The sequence below is a fragment of the Eucyclogobius newberryi genome, unplaced genomic scaffold (genome assembly GCF_026437365.1).
Source record: "Eucyclogobius newberryi isolate DKJ021-1_F unplaced genomic scaffold, fEucNew1.0.hap1 SCAF_16, whole genome shotgun sequence".
NCBI lineage: Eukaryota > Metazoa > Chordata > Actinopteri > Gobiiformes > Gobiidae > Eucyclogobius > Eucyclogobius newberryi.
This window is the reverse complement of record NW_027315790.1, coordinates 24628243-24651491: the sequence shown is the minus strand read 5'-3', so window position 1 is coordinate 24651491 and position 23249 is coordinate 24628243. Positions and strand designations below refer to the sequence as shown.

At 40.5% G+C, this 23249-nt stretch overlaps 2 protein-coding genes across 3 annotated transcripts in view; one reads left to right on the top strand and one right to left on the bottom strand.

Moving 5' to 3' along the window:
* Positions 1-4772, top strand: part of LOC140362047 (oxysterol-binding protein-related protein 10-like) — a 104709-nt gene extending 99937 nt beyond the window's left edge. For both annotated transcript variants that reach the window (XM_072448068.1, XM_072448067.1), the window contains 2 exons: positions 1338-1491; positions 3029-4772. In XM_072448068.1, coding sequence (XP_072304169.1) covers positions 1338-1491; positions 3029-3073 — 199 coding nt within the window. In that variant the 3' untranslated portion in view covers positions 3074-4772. The remainder of the gene's footprint in view (positions 1-1337; positions 1492-3028) is intronic.
* Positions 4773-11215: 6443 nt separating this feature from the next.
* LOC140362046 (dolichyl-diphosphooligosaccharide--protein glycosyltransferase subunit STT3B) overlaps positions 11216-23249 on the bottom strand; it is a 140882-nt gene continuing 128848 nt past the window's right edge. Inside the window, exons 12-16 of the mRNA XM_072448066.1 lie at positions 19978-20149; positions 17759-17932; positions 15711-15824; positions 12292-12498; positions 11216-11313 (exon numbers count right to left, since the gene is read on the bottom strand). Of these exons, the coding sequence (XP_072304167.1) occupies positions 11239-11313; positions 12292-12498; positions 15711-15824; positions 17759-17932; positions 19978-20149 (742 nt within the window). The 3' untranslated portion in view covers positions 11216-11238. The remainder of the gene's footprint in view (positions 11314-12291; positions 12499-15710; positions 15825-17758; positions 17933-19977; positions 20150-23249) is intronic.

Below are 23249 nucleotides of genomic sequence, written 5' to 3'. Positions count from 1 at the left end.
TCATGATGAGGCGTGTTTGTATGTGGGCGTGTGTCATGATGAGGCGTGTTTGCATGTGGGCGTGTCATGATGATGCGTGTTTGTATGTGGGCGTGTCATGATGATGCGTGTTTGTATGTGGGCGTGTCATGATGATGCGTGTTTGTATGTGGGCGTGTCATGATGATGCGTGTTTGTATGTGGGCGTGTCATGATGATGCGTGTTTGCATGTGGGCGTGTCATGATGATGCGTGTTTGTATGTGGGCGTGTCATGATGATGCGTGTTTGTATGTGGGCGTGTCATGATGATGCGTGTTTGTATGTGGGCGTGTCATGATGATGCGTGTTTGTATGTGGGCGTGTCATGATGATGCGTGTTTGTATGTGGGCGTGTCATGATGATGCGTGTTTGTATGTGGGCGTGTCATGATGATGCGTGTTTGTATGTGGGCGTGTCATGATGATGCGTGTTTGTATGTGGGCGTGTCATGATGATGCGTGTTTGTATGTGGGCGTGTCATGATGATGCGTGTTTGTATGTGGGCGTGTCATGATGATGCGTGTTTGTATGTGGGCGTGTCATGATGATGCGTGTTTGTATGTGGGCGTGTCATGATGATGCGTGTTTGCATGTGGGCGTGTCATGATGATGCGTGTTTGTATATGGGCGTGTCATGATGAGGCGTGTTTGTATGTGGGCGTGTCATGATGATGCGTGTTTGTATGTGGGCGTGTCATGATGATGCGTGTTTGTATGTGGGCGTGTCATGATGATGCGTGTTTGCATGTGGGCGTGTCATGATGATGCGTGTTTGTATATGGGCGTGTCATGATGAGGCGTGTTTGTATGTGGGCGTGTCATGATGATGCGTGTTTGTATATGGGCGTGTCATGATGAGGCGTGTTTGTATGTGGACGTGTCATGATGATGCGTGTTTGTATGTGGGCGTGTCATGATGATGCGTGTTTGTATGTGGGCGTGTCATGGTGATGCGTGTTTGTATGTGGGCGTGTCATGATGATGCGTGTTTGTATGTGGGCGTGTCATGATGATGCGTGTTTGTATGTGGGCGTGTCATGATGATGCGTGTTTGTATGTGGGCGTGTCATGATGATGCGTGTTTGTATGTGGGCGTGTCATGATGATGCGTGTTTGTATGTGGGCGTGTCATGATGAGGCGTGTTTGTATGTGGACGTGTCATGATGATGCGTGTTTGTATGTGGGCGTGTCATGGTGATGCGTGTTTGTATGTGGGCGTGTCATGATGATGCTCGTGCGCGTGTCTCATGATAATGTGGGCGTGTGTCATGATGATGCGTGTGGGCGTGTCTCATGAGAATGTGGGCGTGTCCAGGAGGCTGTGGCAGAGCGTGACCAGGTCTCTGAAGGAGGGAAACATCGACGAGGCCACGGAGCACAAGCACCGGCTGGAGGAGCGGCAGAGGAGCGAGGAGAAGCAGAGGAACGCCAACAACAAGCCCTGGACGCCAAAATACTTCTCCAAAGAGGTAACGGCAATACACGAATACACGAATATACGAATACTTTAGACACAGAATGAGCCGGGTCAAAGTCAAGACCAAAGCACAGGAGGAAACACACGGGATAAAGCCGTTTAAAACAACACAATTTAGATTAAAACAGAAAATAATCAGGTGGAAATTGGCCTAAAACGAAACATTTTAAGCTTTTTTCTTGATTGCCAATGACCACAGTGATGAATAGAACATGTTTTAAGTTTTAAATAATTACAATCATGATTATTTTTTGACTTAGTTTTAATCTTTCTGGATGATGTGATGTTTAGGAACCTTCTGTGGAGTTGTTTATCCTCAGGAACCTCAGGCCTGTGGAGGAAACTAAAATAGTAACATTTATAAATATTTAAACCCGACATTACTTAAACTGTGTAGAAATGTGAGTACAACAGGTTGATCTTTGGATACAGTTTACAGTAAAGGTTTAAGGAAGCGGTTTAAAAAACAGATGGTCAGAAAATATGTAAAAAAGAATAATTTTTCTGTTCAAGGGTCGACTTGTGAGGAGTTCTTCTATTTTTAATAAAAAACTAAAAACTGTTCAAAACAATAACATTTTGGTTGTATTAATGCACTAAATATGAATTAAGGTTTTAGGGGATTTTGACCTTTTGATAAACGTCTCTTTCTAAAATAAATCGGTGCAAAGCCAAAGAAAAAACAGAGTTAGAAAATGACTGTAGCACAAAATATAGATGAATATGTCAAACAATCGCTTCAAAACTAAATACTCATTTGAGTAAGTATCGATACTACAGACGTATACAATCTTTAGCTTTATCCGACCGCATGGTTTAATGGCAAGGCAAGTTTATTTGTAGAGCACATTTCATACACAAGACAATTCAAAGTGCTTCACACGACAGGAAAAATGCATTAAAATCACAAAGAATTGACAGACCACACACATGGCATTCCAGACACTCAGAGTGACATGTGTCTCCGGGATGGGGGGATTTCCCATGTTTGACCGTCCCTAGACGTCAGCGCACTATCTGCCTCTGCACACTATCTGCCTCTGCACACGTCGTATGGGTCTTTTGTGCAATTATTTTGAGATAAATATTTTTTTTTAATTATCCCTGTGGTATTGAAATTATGGAGGTAAAAGTGTTCATTTATGTATTTATTTCTGAGATGATTTTATTAATTTGCAATTTTTTTTCTTCCCTACATTTATTAATTAATTTATTTTTAGTCCTCCATATGAAATCGAGAATCGAATCGAGTATTTTCCTTGTTAGTTTTGTGACGTCGTTATGAAGAAATGCTAAATATCTAAAGTTTGTATCGTTTGTGTTAAAGAAAATGCTACAAAAAGAACAGATAAAAACGAAGAAAAAAAACCTTCTGTTGTAAAACTTGTAGTGTATAAGGAGATATTTCATTAAATTGATGCACATTTCACATTTATCTGACTAAATTAAACCCTCAACACATTTAAAGACACGTTTTAACACATTTCTTTTTTGTTTTATCAATAATACATGTGGTGTTTGTGCGTCAGGGCGAGGGCTGGATCTACAACACGCCGCTGTGGAAGTCGACCTGATGGTGGCGCTCTTCCTCTCGGACTGAAACGCAAGCCCCGCCCTCTCCTGCAGTGGCGGGCGGAGGTCGACCCGGCTCACCTTTGAACCCCCGGTGACCTTTAGTGACCTTTTAGAGGACGAGAGAGAGAGACGGGACAAACGTGCGGTGCCAAAAGACTCGCCAACGAACGCCGCGGAAGAAGAAGGTTTTATACGTGATTAAAGACGATGGAAGTATTTCTATTTTTCACTTTGCCAAGGCCTTTTTTGCACACGCAACTTCACCACTAGTGTTTTATATGAAAGTCTAAATGTGACCACGGCCTTTTGGTTCATGGCGTTCGAATGATTCAGCAGCAATTGAAATCAGCCACACTTTGGTCAGAGGAAGAGTCCTTTTCCTGAACTTTGCTATTTCTCCCGTTAAAAGGATTTCGTTTGCCAATCATCCCATAAAACGCCATTTCACTCTTTGTAACGGTCTCGATATGTTTCTCCACAGAGATGCGTCGGGTAAATGTGAAATGTTATGCAGAGAAACGACAGGAAAATAATACGATTTACGAAAGGTTCTGTTGATATGTTTAATTATGGCTTTTTTAAACAATTATTAGGCCTCTTAATGTTTGTATTTCATGTTTTACAACTTAAAATGTAACAAAAATAAGTCTGCAAATTTCTAAGTCCATAAAATGACAACGAAAAAAGTGAATGAGACAAAACAACTTGAGGTTTTTTGATGTTTTTCAGTTTCGCTGACGACGGTTTAGCTTATTCTCATCTGATTTCTCACTAAGACCTTTAAATTACATTTTTGAATTGATTGTAACGTGTTATAAAACTGTTTCATTAGGTGATATAGATATTGAATTTGTTGAATCAAAAAACGACTGTAGTTTTGAAATGTCATGTTATAACAGATTCACATAAACATCTTATACACGGCTCCAAAAGTACATTTCCCATTCATTTTGTCCAGAAAAATGAGGAGTTTAAAGACACGATGGAGTCTGAGCAGCTTTGTGATAAATAATGTCCATAAAGAAGTTGTTTTCAGTCCAAAAACACTTAAAATTGGACTAAATGTGTCATTAACTTTGTGATTTACACTGTTTCAGAACAGATTTTGAATTAAATTATACGTATTGTGCTCTTTTATTCACATTTTAAGGGGAAATTAATGGGAAATTCACTTCCGGAACCAAGTGGAGTTCAATGTTGAGCTACAAAGGTGCAATTATGAAGACTTTTATGAAGGTTATTTGTCTCACTTTGGTCCATCCTTGTATTTCTATCATGAATGTATTCAGCACGTCCACACGCTTCTTCCATCATGTATTTTATAACACGGCTGCATTTTCCTTTTGGCCTCTTGAAGTGATAATTATACTTTTGCCATGACCTACCTCTGATTCACTCCATTTACAGACAGTAGAAGTACTTTTAGACCTTCAGGGGACCACGCGCTCCCAGTTTGAGTATTTGTACTTGGATCGTCTCCGTACTGTAGTCGTACTGCCTTATTCTCACTGTTTCATCGCACTGAAACCAGGGGCCGGTCGGTAGCCTCGGTAACGGACAAAACTGATATTTTTTTTCACGTTTTTACGCCTTACACGGAACAGATTTTAGACCGTTTTTCATGAATGGATATATTATATTCTGAAGTAGCGCCGGCTTTAGATGAAGGACAATAAAGACCTTTGAGTATTTATCCAATACATTTGTCCCGATTGTTTTATTTATAAAAGGTGCATTATGTCACTTTTCTGTGGGTGGATGGGGGGGGTCTGCTTGCTCGTCTCCATGGCGATGTTGTTGCTTTGCCTGGACAGTTCCATAGTTAGATATGGAACAAACTGCATTCATTAAATAGTTGTTTTACTTCACAGATCTGACCTTCCTGGTGGTGGTTCCAGGGCTGTTTTATCAGATTCAAATACTATGAAACGTCATTTATAAAACACATTCATTCCTCGTGCTCAGTGTAATCTTTTTATATCGTCGACATGTTTTATTGTGAAACACTCAAAAGGAAGATCGTGCAAGCGGAAGTGAACTTTACTGGTCTGAGGGCTTTGAACAAGAGGCAAAACGAGCTGAAGACGAAAACCCGGAGCTGGAGCTAATGCTAACGCTCAGCAAGGGCTAACGCTCAGCAAGGGCTAATGCTAATGCTCAGCAAGGGCTAATGCTAATGCTCAGCAAGGGCTAATGCTAATGCTCAGCAAGGGCTAATGCTAACGCTCAGCAAGGGCTAATGCTAACGCTAACCCTGCTACGTTCACCATCAACAAAAGTCATGAAAAGCACATCAACATCAGAGGGGAAAATGAGGCTTGAAAAAGATGCTGTGACTGTAGGAAACAAGAAACAAACATCACACAATCCAACAAAGTGTAAAATAAAGTACTAAAGCCAAATGCTACAGATGGTTTATTGGTTTATCACCGTGTTCGCTCTGAATCTTGTTCCATTACCTGTCTTTTGGGGCTGAGGACGGACACTCGTCTTAGATTGGAAGGAACTGACTCCAGAGTTACCTTGTCACCTTATTCTGGAAAATAAGTTCTACACAGTCTAAAACAAGTTGTTTTCAGGCCGTCCAGGGAATTGGTGCTTCAGAGAATATTTTGGCTTTTCCCTCATTCTCCCGCTCGACAGGAAGTGCCTTTACAGCGGAGATGCTGATCCGGGGCAAAACGAGTCAAACGTGGTCCAGGTGGAATAAAGTGAACAGACGTTGGGGAACCAACCCTCCCTCCCTCCCCCCTTTGTCACTTCAGAACGTTAACGATCTTCATAAAGTCCCTCACATCGATCCTGATCCTGGCTCCCAGAAATCACCCCTTTCTTTAATCCCGCCATTCTCTAAACTCGTTTGTTTCCAGTGCCTTTTCAATTACAAGTCCACTCCGGGTCAGACGATCTCACGGTCCCTACGTTCTGGTGAATGGAAGGGCCCCTCAGGGAAGAACCCGTCCAACGTTCCAACAAGCAACAAATATTCACGTATAGGAACGCTCGAATTACGCAAAAAAACTCTCCTTTTTGTGCTCCATCTCTTTGGAATTCTCTGGTTTTCCCTCCAACAGCAGCTCCTGCTTCTTGAGTCTTTCTTCTTCAAACCGGCTTCTTTGACGCTTTTGGAGTATTGTCATTTATAAAACTATTGAAACATAAAGTGCAGTGAAAATGTGTTTTATGTTGCCAATTTTTCCAGTAAATACAACATATTTAGAGTTTATGTAGCGAACTAGAAGCGAGTCCAATGGTTTAGCATCAGGAATGTGCAATTATTCTATTAAAAACACATTTTCTGAAGCTTTTTCTCAGATTATGAAAGAATATTAAAGTCATCTTCCAGGTTAAATAGGACGCGCTGCACTTCAAACACTGAGGCTCATGTCAATTTAAACACATACATTTTTCATACGCACTCGTTTCCTGTGCCATAAGGAGGTCACATCTTATACCATCTAATACCGTTGCCATGGACAACAGCAGCATTTTAATTGAAAGCCTCTTTTACTTGTAATCTGCTCTTTGCTTTCTTTTAGACGTTTAGTCCCTTTTATTGTCAAACTCTCAGCCTTTTGGCTCATTTTGTATAAATATTCACACATTATTTCAAATTCCACATGTTAAAAGTAGATCAACGTGTCTAATTAAATCAAATTATAGTATATATTCTGTATTCATTAGATACATCTGTGAAGTCCATGGCTGTGATTTTATCTAAGGCTGATGCTGCCATCAATTGGTTCAACATTTAACAAATTATCTTATGATTTTAAGTGTGATTTATGCACTTTTCAACTCAACTTACATCTATTTCCAAAGGTTTTGAAGTAAAGATGGCAAAGTTGCTAATCTGCTTAATGATTTTGTATTCACATATTTTGGTCAGTTTGTCCTCAACATAATCTGCCCCTAAAGATGTTTTATTTCATTTTATCCACTTCATAGATTTCAAAAAGACATAGTAACTTCAAAGGCCGTTTTCCCAAAATGCATTTTTCTCTCACATAAAGATCAACTTTTAAAGAAGCTCATTGATACAAACTTCACAATCTTGTACTAAACCAAACAGAAGGATTTGTTGATAACTCATTTAAAGCCTCATTTATTTAAGGTTAAAGCCCAGAAAATGTGTTGAAATTTGAATTTTTACACCAAAAAAAAGTTTGTCGTAAGTTCCAGTTGACGAATCCAGAAAATCCTTTTGTATCTAACAATGAATTTTTTAAAATCTAAAAATCCTGATTCTAGCCATTTTTCAGATTTTCCAAGACATGAAATTTTTAACAATTTACACATAAAATCCCTTATTTCTTTATGAAAACATGACGTGAGGAAACACTTGTAAAACAGGTTCTCTCACATTTAAAGACACCAAATTCAAATAAATAAGTTTTTCCCTCTTCACCTGCAGTTTCTCACCTTCAATGACCAAAAACAAAGCAGACGATTCCTTGATGTAAGTGTATATTTAATAATGGCCCAACAGAAGTTAAATGTAAACGTTGAACAGAGACAGTGAGAGTCGTACCACTATGATAAAACATGTAAAGATGCTTCACGTTTACATTAAGGCTTTAGTTGGAGGCGTCCGTCACGTCCAAAATGCAAAGTGTGACTGCAAATAAACTGTAAAGTCACTTCTGTTTGAACGCTTTGAAGTACAAACACTTTCCACGTGTCATTAGTGAGAACATGTTAAAACACACAAGTGCAGAAGACGTGCACACAGATGATTGACAGCTGTGTCCCACAATAGAATTATCCTTACAACATTTGGCCGACATAAGAAGTGGATTCGGTCACAAAGAGTCGTCGTGTGTTCAAACTTAGGCCTAATATCACAGTTTTAAACACTAGCATCTATTCATTTCACATTTGCTAAACTAAAATCGCTTGTGTTTTAATGCAAACGAAGAGAAACGCCACAAAAATTCATGCTCGTTAGACATTCACAAGAGATTGACTATTTATTTGTTCGAATCCATTTTCTAATTTCAATGTCATGGCAGCGTTTCCCCAGTAGGTGGCGAACACGAGCTCATATGAGACTTTGAAACACTAATCTTTGGGGAGAAATGCCACTTATTGCCTCTTAAGCAGAACAACTAAGTCACTTTTAGATTTTATGACACACAAAAGCATTCGTTATATCAATTACATATTTTAAACTATGTGATCTGCTCTTGTTTTTGCAATATTCAAACACATTGTAATATATTTATGAGAAATATCAGAAAAAATGACAAATTCATTGCCGACTCACAAACCCAAATCTAACTTTTGAGCATTTAAAAAGTTAAAATTAAAAAATGATTACGTTCTGACTAATTCAATTCTATTTTTACACCCAGGAAAATGTAATGACTATGAATCTTACCAGGAAAACGTGTTATAATATTCCGTTAGCGTCGGGACACAGCTCTAGAACCCAAAAAAGATGATTTTGAACGTCAATATTTTTTCCTATAAAACAAACAGAACCTGAAACATTTCCGCACAAATTCTTTCAAGTGGAAACGGTTGAACAGTTGTTTGGACAGAACACGTGAGTTGAACAGAAGGTGAAGACCAGCGATGAGGCACTAGGCTTGCTCACAGAACAAAGAGCGCCCCCTGCAGAACGGGAGGCCTAATTTATTAGAACTACATTTCCCCCGCGCCCGACACATCTTGCTTTCTCGTCTTTTTAAAAATCCTAGCAGCAAAATGTACAATCTATTATGCGATTTATGAAAAAGAGCGACCTCGGGGACGTTGTAGAAATTCACATTCGATCCTTGAATCCTCCACAAATCCTCGCTGTACAGGAATTATTGCATTCACGGATTCGAGTTGATATCGAACAAAACAGCAAACGGAAATGTAAAAAGGGGAAAAAACAAAACCGCATTTAAAAATCACCACAGAACACAATATATTATTTTTGATTTTTGACATTTCTTTGCGTGACATATTTACACAGTTTAGGCCAATTTTGCATTTAAATCAAACAGCGGGAGAAGGTTAAGGAGTTTGAAGGGCGGCGCAGGAATGAGGAGAAATAACTATTGTGTTTCCAATAGTTTAAGGATAAATTCACTGGAATGTAGCAAAACAAGTATTGAGTCAATCAAATGTTTTTGTAGTTAAGTTGGGACTAACTAACTACAGTACTAACTTTAACCACACGAGGGCAGCACTGCAGTGAATCAAGAGGAGGATTTTCATTATGTGAGAATATCAAAGCAACAAGAATCATTTAGATCAAACCCAGGCTTTGGTCTTTATGAGACGGGACGGTCCTGTTAAGGACACATGTCAGCCAAGTCTGGTCAAGATTTAAACACTTGACTTGGTTTGGGCTCAGTTTAGTCCTAGTCTAGTCCTGGTTTAGGCCTAATCTAGTCCTGGTTTAGGCCTCGTCTAGTCCTGGTTTAGGCCTCGTCTAGTCCTGGTTTAGGCCTCCTCTAGTCCTGGTTTAGGCCTCGTCTAGTCCTGGTTTAGGCCTCCTCTAGTCCTGGTTTAGGCCTCCTCTAGTCCTGGTTTAGGCCTCCTCTAGTCCTGGTTTAGGCCTAATCTAGTCCTGGTTTAGGCCTAATCTAGTCCTGGTTTAGGCCGCCTCTAGTCCTGGTTTAGGCTTCCTCTAGTCCTGGTTTAGGCTTCCTCTAGTCCTGGTTTAGGCCTCCTCTAGTCCTGGTTTAGGCATCCTCTAGTCCTGGTTTAGGCCTCCTCTAGTCCTGGTTTAGGCTTCCTCTAGTCCTGGTTTAGGCCTCCTCTAGTCCTGGTTTAGGCCTCCTCTAGTCCTGGTTTAGGCCTCCTCTAGTCCTGGTTTAGGCCTCCTCTAGTCCTGGTTTAGGCCTCGTCTAGTCCTGGTTTAGGCCTCCTCTAGTCCTGGTTTAGGCCTCCTCTAGTCCTGGTTTAGGCCTCCTCTAGTCCTGGTTTAGGCCTAATCTAGTCCTGGTTTAGGCCTAATCTAGTCCTGGTTTAGGCCTCCTCTAGTCCTGGTTTAGGCCTAATCTAGTCCTGGTTTAGGCCTAATCTAGTCCTGGTTTAGGCCTCCTCTAGTCCTGGTTTAGGCCTAATCTAGTCCTGGTTTAGGCCTAATCTAGTCCTGGTTTAGGCCGCCTCTAGTCCTGGTTTAGGCATCCTCTAGTCCTGGTTTAGGCCTCCTCTAGTCCTGGTTTAGGCTTCCTCTAGTCCTGGTTTAGGCCTCCTCTAGTCCTGGTTTAGGCATCCTGTCCTGGTTTAGGCCTCCTCTAGTCCTGGTTTAGGCCTCCTCTAGTCCTGGTTTAGGCCTCCTCTAGTCCTGGTTTAGGCCTCCTCTAGTCCTGGTTTAGGCCTCCTCTAGTCCTGGTTTAGGCCTCCTCCAGTCCTGGTTTAGGCCTCCTCTAGTCCTGGTTTAGCCCTCGTCTAGTCCTGGTTTAGTTCATATTTAGTCTGGAATTTGTCCCGTTTGTACTCGAGAATCCTTTTCTCTTCAGATCATTGCGAGATAGGGCCAAAATACTACCGTTCACCTCTAAACAAATAAGTCGAGTTATGTATTTACACCTTTAAAAAGAGGATAAGGGAATGAGACTAGAGGATAAACAGTTGCTCATAAAGTCACATTTGTTTTCCCGTCGAGTGCAGCCCAAAGATGAAGAACACAAGTCCCTCCATCTCGCATCTCGCTGTACACGCCTCAGGAACCTCCTCCGTCCTCCCTTTATTCTTTTCATTTTTTTAACAGTTCAACATGTGCCAAAGGTCAAAGGTCGACAGGTCTTTGGTGCGGAAACAAAAATCTCCCCCTGAAGCGTTCCTCGGCAAGTAGTGGAAGCCAAAAGAGGGTGAACCGGAGCGTTGGGCCCCGGAGCGTTGGGCCCCGGAGCGTTGGGCCCCGGAGCGTTGGGCCCCGGAGCGTTGGGCCCCGGAGCGTTGGGCCCCGTGCCTCGCCACCACACATTCAAGTACCCAAACAAAAGCACAAAATGAGAAACGACAAAGATCAAGTTCCTCGGGGTCAAACGCGACGCTCCTGGGTCAAAACCAGGCGGCTCGGAGCTGCTGCACGTCAGCTCCTGGGTCCTTCTTCATTGGTTGGTTAGAGGTTTTTCTTCATTAAGTTTTGTCCGAAAAAAATAGTTTGCGTTTTTTTGTTGTTTTTTTAGTTGTTGTGTTGTTGTTGTTTTTTTGCGTTTTACTTTTTTTGCAGTTTCTTGCCTTTCCTGAGCTGCAGCTTGTTCTTGATGTGGCCACGCTTCCTCTTCGCCGTCTGAAACCAGAGCAAAAGTCATCACAACAAATCATTCAAATCATTCAAATTACTCACAATCATTTAGAAAAAACGCTTGAGTGTTTTAAAAATTCTCTGGGAATTGAATGAAACCGTTTCAAACAAAAGCGGCGCATTAATTGCTTTTTAATTGTTTTCAAGGTCGTCTAAAAAAAGCAAATGTTCTTTTCTTTTGGCACCGCCACAGTTCACCAGCTGCATGATTCTGGATTGTTTGGTTATTTTTTGTAGAATTACATTGAGAATATTTGAATTGATAAAGTAACGTCTATGACAAACGATAGACTAGAACTAGAAGCTTTATTTATTTATGCTGCTCATTTTGCCCTTCAATCTTTATTATTATTGTGACCAACAGAAGTTCGAGTGTCCAAAAAGTGCAATATGAATTTTGAACAATTACCGTATTTTCCAGACTATAAGTTGCACAGTTTTGGCCGGGGTGCGACTTATATTTACAGTATATACCTATACTCCAGAGCGACTTATACATCATATTATTTGTTATTTTCATACTCCAGCGAGACTTATATATGTCTTGTTCTTTTCTATTATGCATTTTTTGACTGGTGCGACTTATGGTCCGGAAAATACGGTAATCGAATAATCGTGACTAATCAATCGTAGTTATCTGGACTCTAAAACGCATACGGAAATACATTCAGATTGAATAATACGTTATCACTAGACCGTGACATTACTAAGTCAGAATGTTAAAATAATTATACACAATTTCCAATTTTCATTACTTGATTTGTAAATATTCTCCGTTTAGATGAATTCAGTCACGACATTTTAGCCTTTATTCGTTTAATCTATTTAATTACAGAATGTCAAAGTGCTATAGAAATTCAAAAGTGACTGGATAATAATCGATGCTAGTTTAGTTGTCGGTGCATGACGCAGGTTTGAAACACATTATATACTTCATAAACGTCTCTTTGATGATGTCCAGACCTTTTTGGACGTGTACTTCTGCTTGGGCGCGACGCTGCGAGGCTTGTGGTCCAGCGGCTCTCGGTTGTCCAGGTGTTTGACTTTGTAAATGCGGACGAGCCAGTGCTCCGACGTGAACGCCTCCTCCAAGTGCTGGAACTTGATGTCTTTGTTCCCGATCTCCACGTTTCTGGTCCGGTCGAAGCCGGGAGGCGTGCGGAAGTCCAGCTGTGAACCACATGTCACTTCAGAACCAAACCAGGAAGTGTCGGGTCTAATCCAGGTTTGAACGATCCTGAACTATTGTGAGCCCGAATATCAATACGTCAATGTAGCGCGAAACAAAGTGATTTAACAAATAAATACTGTTAGAAATATGTGTATGTTTTATATGTGACAGTGCAATGTATCATCACATTTATTACATTTATCATTACATTGTGATGTTGTCAAACCGCGTCTAAACCAGGACTAAAATAAGGTCTAAAACGAGACTAAATCAGGGCAGGAGGCCACGGCCCTCAGGCAGGAGGCCACTCCCCTCAGGCAGGAGGCCACTCCCCTCAGGCAGGAGGCCACTCCCCTCAGGCAGGAGGCCACGCCCCTCAGGCAGGAGGCTTCGGTCCATCCGGACCAGAACCTCCCGTCATAAGACGTTGGACACTGCTCAGCTCCTTCACTCTTGCACTGTCACTTCTATTGCACTATTTGACTTTATTTGACTTAGAATGAACAGATCGTGCTGTTTTTGTATAAAGTGTTCAATGTTTGTTGTCTGTGCTGCACCGAATCACCAGGACAAGTTCCTATGTTTGTGAATTTTTGTTCATCGACAAATGGCAATAAAACCCCGTTCTGATTCTGATTCTGGAACCAGATCTAAGCCTGGACTGTGACAAAACAGGATGAAGTCATGTCTAAATTAGAGCTATTTTTAGCTTCAAATGTGTTAGGACAAAAGTAACTGACTTTACAAGGTTTACAGGGGCTCAACTACATCTGGGGTCAGATCCAAACCAGTTCTACTAAAGGAATACTGACTAAACTAGGACTAAACTAGGACTAAACTAGGACTAAACCAGGACTAAACCAGGACTAAACCAGGACTAAACCAGCATTACCTGCATCTCGCCAGATCCATCAGGGGATATCTTGTACATGAGGCAGTCCAACGAAAATGAATTACACATCAGAACTAAACCAGGACTAAACCAGGACTAAACCAAGAGTAATCCAGGACTAAAACGGGATTAAAGCGGGACTAAAGCGGGACTAAAGCGGGACTAAAGCGGGTCTAAAGCGGGACTAAAGCGGGTCTAAAGCGGGACTAAAGCGGGACTAAAGCGGGACTAAAGCAGGTCTAAAGCAGGTCTAAAGCAGGTCTAAAGCAAGACTACAGCAGGTCTAAAGCAGGTCTAAAGCAGGACTAAAGCAGGACTGAAGCAGGACTAAAGCAGGACTAAAGCAGGACTAAAAGCAGAACTAAAGCAGGTCTAAAGCAGGTCTAAAGCAGGTCTAAAGCAGGTCTAAAGCAGGTCTAAAGCAGGACTACAGCAGGTCTAAAGCAGGACTAAAGCAGGACTGAAGCAGGACTAAAAGCAGAACTAAAGCAGGTCTAAAGCAGGTCTAAAGCAGGTCTAAAGCAGGACTAAAGCAGGTCTAAAGCAGGACTAAAGCAGGACTGAAGCAGGACTAAAAGCAGAACTAAAGCAGGTCTAAAGCAGGTCTAAAGCAGGAATAAAGCAGGTCTAAAGCAGAACTAAAGCAGGTCTAAAGCAGGACTAAAGCAGGTCTAAAGCAGGACTAAAGCAGGACTAAAGCAGGACTAAAGCAGGACTAAAGCAGGTCTAAAGCAAGACTAAAGCAGGTCTAAAGCAGGACTAAAGCAGGACTAAAGCAGGACTAAAGCAGGTCTAAAGCAGGTCTAAAGCAGGACTAAAGCAAGACTAAAGCAGGACTAAAGCAGGACTAAAGCAGGATTGAAGCAGGACTGAAGCAGGACTAAAAGCAGAACTAAAGCAGGTCTAAAGCAGGTCTAAAGCAGAACTAAAGCAGGACTAAAGCAGGACTAAAGCAGGACTAAAGCAGGTCTAAAGCAGGACTAAAGCAGGTCTAAAGCAAGACTAAAGCAGGACTGAAGCAGGACTAAAGCAGGACTAAAGCAGGTCTAAAGCAGGTCTAAAGCAGGACTAAAGCAGGACTAAAGCAGGTCTAAAGCAAGACTAAAGCAGGACTGAAGCAGGACTAAAGCAGGTCTAAAGCGAGACTAAAGCAGGTCTGAAGCAGGTCTAAAGCAGGACTAAAGCAGGACTAAAGCAGGACTAAAGCAGGTCTAAAGCAAGACTAAAGCAGGACTGAAGCAGGACTAAAGCAGGACTAAAGCAGGTCTAAAGCGAGACTAAAGCAGGTCTAAAGCAGGACTAAAGCAGGACTGAAGCAGGTCTAAGGCAGGTCTGAAGCAGGGCTAAAGCAGGTCTAAAGCAGGGCTAAAAGTAGGACTAAAGCAGAACTAAAGCAGGACTAAAGCAGAACTAAAGCAGGGCTAAAAGTAGGACTAAAGCAGAACTAAAGCAGGACTAAAGCAGAACTAAAGCAGGACTAAAGCAGAACTAAAGCAGGACTAAAGCAGGACTAAAGCAGAACTAAAGCAGGACTAAAGCAGAACTAAAGCAGGACTAAAGCAGGGCTAAAGCAGGTCTAAAGCAGAACTAAAGCAGGACTAAAGCAGGACTAAAGCAGGACTAAAGCAGGACTAAAGCAGAACTAAAGCAGGACTAAAGCAGAACTAAAGCAGGACTAAAGCAGGACTAAAGCAGGGCTAAAAGCAGAACTAAAGCAGGACTAAAGCAGGACTAAAGCAGGACTAAAGCAGGACTAAAGCAGGTCTGAAGCAGGTCTAAAGCAGGTCTAAAGCAGGACTAAAGCAGGACTAAAGCAGGTCTGAAGCAGGTCTAAGGCAGGTCTGAAGCAGGGCTAAAGCAGGACTAAAGCAGGACTAAAGCAGAACTAAAGCAGGACTAAAGCAGAACTAAAGCAGGGCTAAAGCAGGTCTGAAGCAGGGCTAAAGCAGGACTAAAGCAGGACTAAAGCAGAACTAAAGCAGGACTAAAGCAGGTCTGAAGCAGGGCTAAAGCAGGACTAAAGCAGGACTAAAGCAGAACTAAAGCAGGACTAAAGCAGGTCTGAAGCAGGGCTAAAGCAGGACTAAAGCAGGACTAAAGCAGAACTAAAGCAGGACTAAAGCAGGTCTGAAGCAGGGCTAAAGCAGGACTAAAGCAGGGCTAAAGCAGGACTAAAGCAGGTCTAAGGCAGGTCTGAAGCAGGACTAAAGCAGGACTAAAGCAGGTCTAAGGCAGGTCTGAAGCAGGGCTAAAGCAGGACTAAAGCAGGGCTAAAGCAGGGCTAAAAGCAGAACTAAAGCAGGACTAAAGCTACCTCACCTGCATCTCTCCAAAGCGGTAGTAGGACATCTTGTACATGAGGCAGTTGAGCAGAGTGGGGGAACCAGCCTTGTCCACCCTGAACTCTCCCTGTGGCGTGAAGTAGTCGCTCTCCTGAAAGAAAAAAAGAAAAACACGATTTATAGACTATTAAAATCAGGAAATGAAGACACACTAATTAGAAAATTCAAGAGTTAATGAGCTCAAAGCACTTTCTGTGATTAAAGAAAGTTAAATCTCTGAAGACAAAAGGATCATATTGTCATTTCAGTATCATTTGCCTTTGGTTTCAAGCTCGTTGTTAGAGGTTTTTTCAAAGGTCAACGCTGTTATTACGTTGTCAAGCACGTTCCACAGTATTAAACCCATCTATCTCCAAGGAGACGCCACAAGGCCAAAGTCACAGGTCAGATCTGTGGAGAGGCAAGCTTGCGCACAGTAACAGTTTGGGGCAAGTCTGCACCGCTCCTTGTCAAGCTGGACCCCTGTGAGGGCCTGTGCTGCACTAGATGAGGATGGAGTGTTCTGGACATCTGCAGGATTGTTGTCATTTCCCTCGCCGTAGAGGAGGGTCTAAGGGCGGGGCATCTAAGGGCGGGGCATCTAAGGGCGGGGCATCTAAGGGCGGGGCTTGCTGGGACAGACACCCATTCCTACACATACATCACACTTAGAATAAAACTATTCAAATAAACTATGTCCCAGTAATAGTTTTTGCCTTCTTAAAGGAATGACTGCTGCAGGCACAAATGAAGTATAATGTAATATTATAATTATTATCTGTAAATTAATCAGGTTAATGAGAACACACGCACACGCACACGCACATACACACACACAAACACACACACACACACACACAGAAACAAATGCATTTCTATAGGAGAATAATGTATAATTGGAGAATATATGCCGTATTTATATATTTGACCTTTTGCTCAGCTTAACTAAACAGCAACAAAAATATGATCTTATCTTTGTGGTTTCAAAGGAAATGCCATTGATTTACCGTTTGTGAAACCCGGAGGCGAGTTTTGCTCAGAAAATATAACACATTCTTGCAAGGATGAGAATTATTGAATCAATGAATGACAATGGACTTCCAAACAGAAAACTGTCTGTTACGCTCACTTCCACAGCATGTCTTCCTTTTCTTCCCCTTCTCTCTTTTGTTGTGTGTGTTACTTTCCCTCCAGCGCAGTTCTGCAGAGACGGTTTCTGAACCTGTTCCCAAACCAAACCTGAACCAACTTCATTTCATTCGGCCTGATTTTCTCCAAATTGCCTGTCTACAATTTGTCCCGTTTCAAACTGCAGCTGCAAACAAGTGTCTGGAGTCTTTGTGAGGCTGAGACTCTGTAGTTTTGGCTCGCGTTGTCTGATTTACTCTCGTTGTAAGTGGGAACACGCTCTGCCTGGATTTTATTTGGTAAATAGACGGAGGAGTGAAGCTGCTGCTGGCGGTTTGGACTGACGGACGGAGCTACTGTTGATTTTGACAATTCCTTTTTCACGGCTGAAGTTAAAATCACAGGCTGATTTGACGGAACTAAATGGAATAAATGCCGTAAATGTTGGAATTTTAAGCGGTTGAATCTAATCCTAACCTGAACGTGATTGTGAAATAACTTGAACAAAAAGATGGTTTATTTCTATATTCTGTGTTTTTCCCTTGAATTCATGTAATCAAGAGTTAAACTGGTGCTGAACATATTTACAGTTCAAATTTGGATAATTTTAAGAAGCAGTATCTAAGGTATTTGTACCGTATTACCCAGACTATAAGTTTTGTTTCATAGTTTGGCCGGGGTGCGACTTATGTGTCATATTATTAACACATAATTATATAACTTTGTTAGTTATTTTTACACAGGCAACCGCAAGAGGGCGCTCTAGGCTCTAAGAGACGCAGAGGAAGAATCTGCACTTCCTCTTTCTTTCATCAAATACATTTCCCCCAAAATGCAACTTATACATGTTTTTTTCTTCTCTATTATGCATTTTTTGGCTAATATACAAAACCCAAACTCTGTCTGAACCCCGCGTACCCTGATGTCCTTCGGGTGCTCTCCCTCGGCGATCCGAACCATCCACAGGAACTTGTTGATGTCGTCGCCGGAGTAACCGATGACGCCGCCGAAGATGATCAGGACGTAATCCACGTCCAGCGACCTCATGATCTCGTACGCCGCGCTCTCATTGGACGACATGGCCTTCCCCACCTGCGCAGACAAACAGATGAACTCTGACCTCAGGAGACGGGAAGCCAGACGTTTATGACAAATGTGGTAAACTGATGGAAATGCTCCTACACTACCGGCAATCTAAAAGAAATAAAGGGTTTTAATCATGTTTATAAGCAACAGTTATGTTTTGTCATTGTGAATTTAATGTCAACATCCACCGTCACTTCTTCAGTTTAACAAAACAAGTAGTGGCTGTTGTTTTGTCTTAAAGGTGCAAAAGAAACATTTATGAGATGTTATTGCTTTGCCTGAATGTTTCACTCTTCACAATATGCCATTAAAATGTCAGAGCTAAATGTCAGAGCTTAATCTTGTTACATATTGAAAAAAACAAGTAACTGAGCATTTTTGTTTTGGTTCAGTTTGATGAATTTGAACATAGTTTCCATCCAAAACACAGCAATAAGTGTTGGTTTCGATCTCGATGGGTTTTTACCCGATTAACTAAATAAATACATGAATAAAGTAGAGATAATGAACCATACGACCACAGGTTAAGTTTATGACTTGAGAATAATGCAAGTAAACTACTCCAGTCATTTCCTTGATCACACATTTTCTATTCAGTTTTAATTGGAACTCGAGATCAATTCAATAGACGTAAATACGACTTTACCGATGCCGTCCAGCAGAAAAAGTGACACATTTCTTCCTCCAAAGTCTGAACTCTGCTTTTTTGTGACAGAGGATTGACTGTATTAAAAAGCCCCAAACAGATAAATGACAATTTGGAACAATTTGGTTTCATTTAGAGTAATTTCACAGCCTTATTTCTGCTCAATTTGTGTTTCTAAAGCCTAAATATGAACAGCAGTACGATCGTGACAGATTCTTCTAGGGACAATGAACGATTTCCTTAAAGGTTATATTCATTTGTAGAAGAGAAAACAGACCTCGGGATGCGTAAAGTTTACAAGATCATTGAAAAAAATAAAAACATCCTCTCCTTTTGCACCAATGTTAAATCCTTAAACCGCAATTAACTGAAATCCCCCTCTGGAGAGAAGTCAACGAGAAAACTTTAGGCAAATAAGATTATCTGGTCCGCGTTTGAGAGCGCTGCGTTGCACAATGTAGCAATTATAGACAAAAAAGCGTAGTGTGTGCGAGCTACCACTGACTGAGAGGAAATGATCGCTTTCTCTGAACAGCTAAAGTGGAAATCTGACAAAAACCTGCTCTAGTTTTTAAGAGATCTCGTTCCAAGACACTGCGAGCACATAAAAAAGAATAATCAAGATGTTATGGCAGCTTCATCAAAGCGATGCCTTAGCAACAAAGAAAACACTGCTGTTAAAATAATAGTTCTCAATATTTTAATATAATTAGCGTTTCATATTTTCTCCACTTTGTGTCAGTAGTTTTGTATTATTGCAACCCATCAGAGACCAAACAAAAATGTGATAAAAATGGCCTTGATTGGCCAGACTTGAGGTTCAATTATCGCAAAAGAAAACTCAAAATTGCCATAAAAGATCAGAAATATGACGTACCTTTTTTCATCGTTTTGGCCGGGGTGCGACTTATACTTATATTTATACTTATACTCCAGAGCAACTTATATGTAATATTATTTGTTATTTTCACACTTGCAGCTACATTTCATACTCCAGTGCGACTTATATATGTTTTTTCTTCTTTTCTATTATGCATTTTTTGGCTGGTGCGACTTATACTCCGGAAAATACGGTAGTGATGGAAATAAAGTGACCGCCATAGCGACCGGTGTTTGTGGCAGAGGTTCAGTTTGGCCACAACAAGTTCTTTCTTTGTGTAAATTCTGCATAAACTTTGACTGGAATGAGATGTGATGTCACTTCCTGTCATTTTCTACAGATTTTTCAACGTTTTCTCCACAAATAACTGCTCGATTGGTGTAAAACTATAATTTATATGTACGACAGGTATACACCAAATAAAGTCATGTCTACACTGCAATTTTGTCTTCATCAACAGTTTCTGCTACTTCCTTCTCATAGTTCTGAGTGAATATGACGTTCTCAGAGGAACACAAACGTCACCAGTGCAATGTGGCTGTTGTTCCACGTGTTGTTGTCCACCAGAGTCGTCCGGTTGGCCATCCCCGCAATCTGGTAGCCGTAGTCCCACCACGACATGACCCGCGCGTGCTCGTCCGTGTTCTGCCTCAGCCAATAGTACGCCTCGCGGAAGTCGTCCAGGATGTTCCTCGACCTGCGGACAGGGGGCGGTAGAGAGGCAGGTGAACTCAAACTCCTGTGATGCTTTTTAAATGTTGTATCGAATCTAAAGTCCACCATTAATAAAGGGCATTAATAAAGGTTCCGTTTCTGATTCTATTGTATTTTACTTTGTATAATAGTGGCAACAAGAGCTATAAGGGCATAAAATCACTATACAAGTCAAACAGGACCATCAAAATCAATAAAAATGATGTATAATGATCAATATTTACAATCTTTTGTTTTTTGCTTAGATTATTCCACCTCTGTAAATCAATTATATTTTTATTTCTATGTATATTGTATTAAATTGCTCAATTGTTATGAATACAAAAAAAGCTAGTGTTAGTATTTTTTTTAGTTTTAAAACATTAAAACTAATTCAAAATGATTTGGGACGCTGTGAAACAAAAACAAAAAAAACACACAGAAATTTGTGGATTTCTGATCTACAATATTACATTTAGAACATATTTGAATCATTAGTTTGAAAGCAAGACACATGGACATGGAAAACCACTTTAGACTGTAACTAAACTAGAACGACTCAAACTGACCAGTCTTGGATGTAAAGGACAATCTGGTTGACAGTGATTGCTTGGTTGACTTTTTCATTTAAAGAAGATATAATGTGCTATTTTTGGTTATTTAATATTAAACTAGAACGTACATAGATCCATGTTGATCCACGTTTCCATTTTGGTCATTGTCAAATGCAGTATTGATCAAAACAGATAAATAATAACAACAAGTTCATTGACATTTTATCACTCGGGGACGATCACAAGGACAGAGACAGTGGGAAAAACAGGACTTTGAGAACTCGGGCCTCAAATAGGGGACAATATAAGATTAGTCAAACAAGAATGACATCAACTCATTTAAGTGTCTTTTACCCCCACCTAATACGTCCACTTTAAACTTGGAAGGTTTCTTGGCACATTGATGGCAAAGGACAGAAAGGTTGAAGATTGAATGTTGGCTCTAAAGCTGTTGCAATTAAAACATTTTAGACACAAGAGAACATTTATAACTTTATACTATAATAAAAAGCTGCAATGAATCACTCGTCTTTAATCCAATGGCAGAAACACAGAAAAAGTTAACACTCAGACTCGGAGCTGACAGAGAACAGCACTGACAGGCAGTTCAACTCATTAATATTTCAGTTTGTATTTAGAGGGGCAACAACAGCAGAAAATAGAGCGCTAATGCTAAAACTGCAGGTTGAAAAACTTCTCCTGTGATCCTAAATTTACCACAAAACTATTCACAGGGAGACAGGCAGTTAATTAGCACAAGGAGAGTTATTAGAGTTGAACATGGGCGAAGGCAGGAGGACTAAAAAGAAAAATGACAAGCTCCAACTCTTCCTGCATTGTCTGGGTTTTATCAATATATTCATGAGAAGTTCCCTGGTATGTTTCATCCCTTCTGCTTAAAACATAATTATAGCAGTAAATAAATTCACGAAATAACAGGTTTTTGTGTATTCAGGGGTAAATGCCACCTAAAAGTTTACGACGGAGACCCCATATCTCCATAAGAACATGATAAATGCAGTGTACTCGTGGGCTGTGTGCGAGTCGTGTCACTACAGGTTGTATTCAAGATGCTGCCAGTCGCTCCATGACCTTAGAGGTAAAATATTCTTAAAACTTTAAAACGTGTAGGTGTGCAGTGGAGTTCTGCAAATATGTAGAGTGCAGTACTTTCAATTGAAAATTGGCCTACGGTTTGGTTAAGAGCTTCATATCAGTATTAATGTCAGTGTCATGTCAGTGTATTAATGTACTTCATGTCAGTGTATTAATGTACTTCATGTCAGTGTATTAATGTACTTCATGTCAGTGTATTAATGTACTTCATGTCAGTGTATTAATGTACTTCATGTCAGTGTATTAATGTACTTCATGTACTTCATGTCAGTGTATTAATGTACTTCATGTCAGTGTATTAATGTACTTCATGTCAGTGTATTAATGTACTTCATGTACTTCATGTCAGTGTATTAATGTACTTCATGTCAGTGTATTAATGTACTTCATGTCAGTGTATTAATGTACTTCATGTCAGTGTATTTATATGCGTCATGTCAGTGTATTTATATGCATCATGTCAGTGTATTTATATGCATCATGTCAGTGTATTAATGTACTTCATGTCAGTGTATTTATATGCGTCATGTCAGTGTATTTATATGCATCATGTCAGTGTATTTATATGCATCATGTCAGTGTATTTATATGCGTCATGTCAGTGTATTTATATGCGTCATGTCAGTGTATTTATATGCGTCATGTCAGTGTATTTATATGCGTCATGTCAGTGTATTTATATGCGTCATGTCAGTGTATTTATATGCGTCATGTCAGTGTATTTATATGCGTCATGTCAGTGTATTTATATGCTTCATGTCAGTGTATTTATATGCGTCATGTCAGTGTATTTATATGCGTCATGTCAGTGTATTTATATGCGTCATGTCAGTGTATTTATATGCGTCATGTCAGTGTATTTATATGCTTCATGTCAGTGTATTTATATGCGTCATGTCAGTGTATTTATATGCGTCATGTCAGTGTATTTATATGCGTCATGTCAGTGTATTTATATGCGTCATGTCAGTGTATTTATATGCGTCATGTCAGTGTATTTATATGCGTCATGTCAGTGTATTTATATGCTTCATGTCAGTGTATTTATATGCGTCATGTCAGTGTATTTATATGCGTCATGTCAGTGTATTTATATGCGTCATGTCAGTGTATTTATATGCGTCATGTCAGTGTATTTATATGCGTCATGTCAGTGTATTTATATGCGTCATGTCAGTGTATTTATATGCGTCATGTCAGTGTATTTATATGCGTCATGTCAGTGTATTTATATGCGTCATGTCAGTGTATTTATATGCGTCATGTCAGTGTATTTATATGCGTCATGTCAGTTTATTTATATGCGTCATGTCAGTGTATTTATATGCTTCATGTCAGTGTATTTATATGCGTCATGTCAGTGTATTTATATGCGTCATGTCAGTGTATTTATATGCGTCATGTCAGTGTATTTATATGCGTCATGTCAGTGTA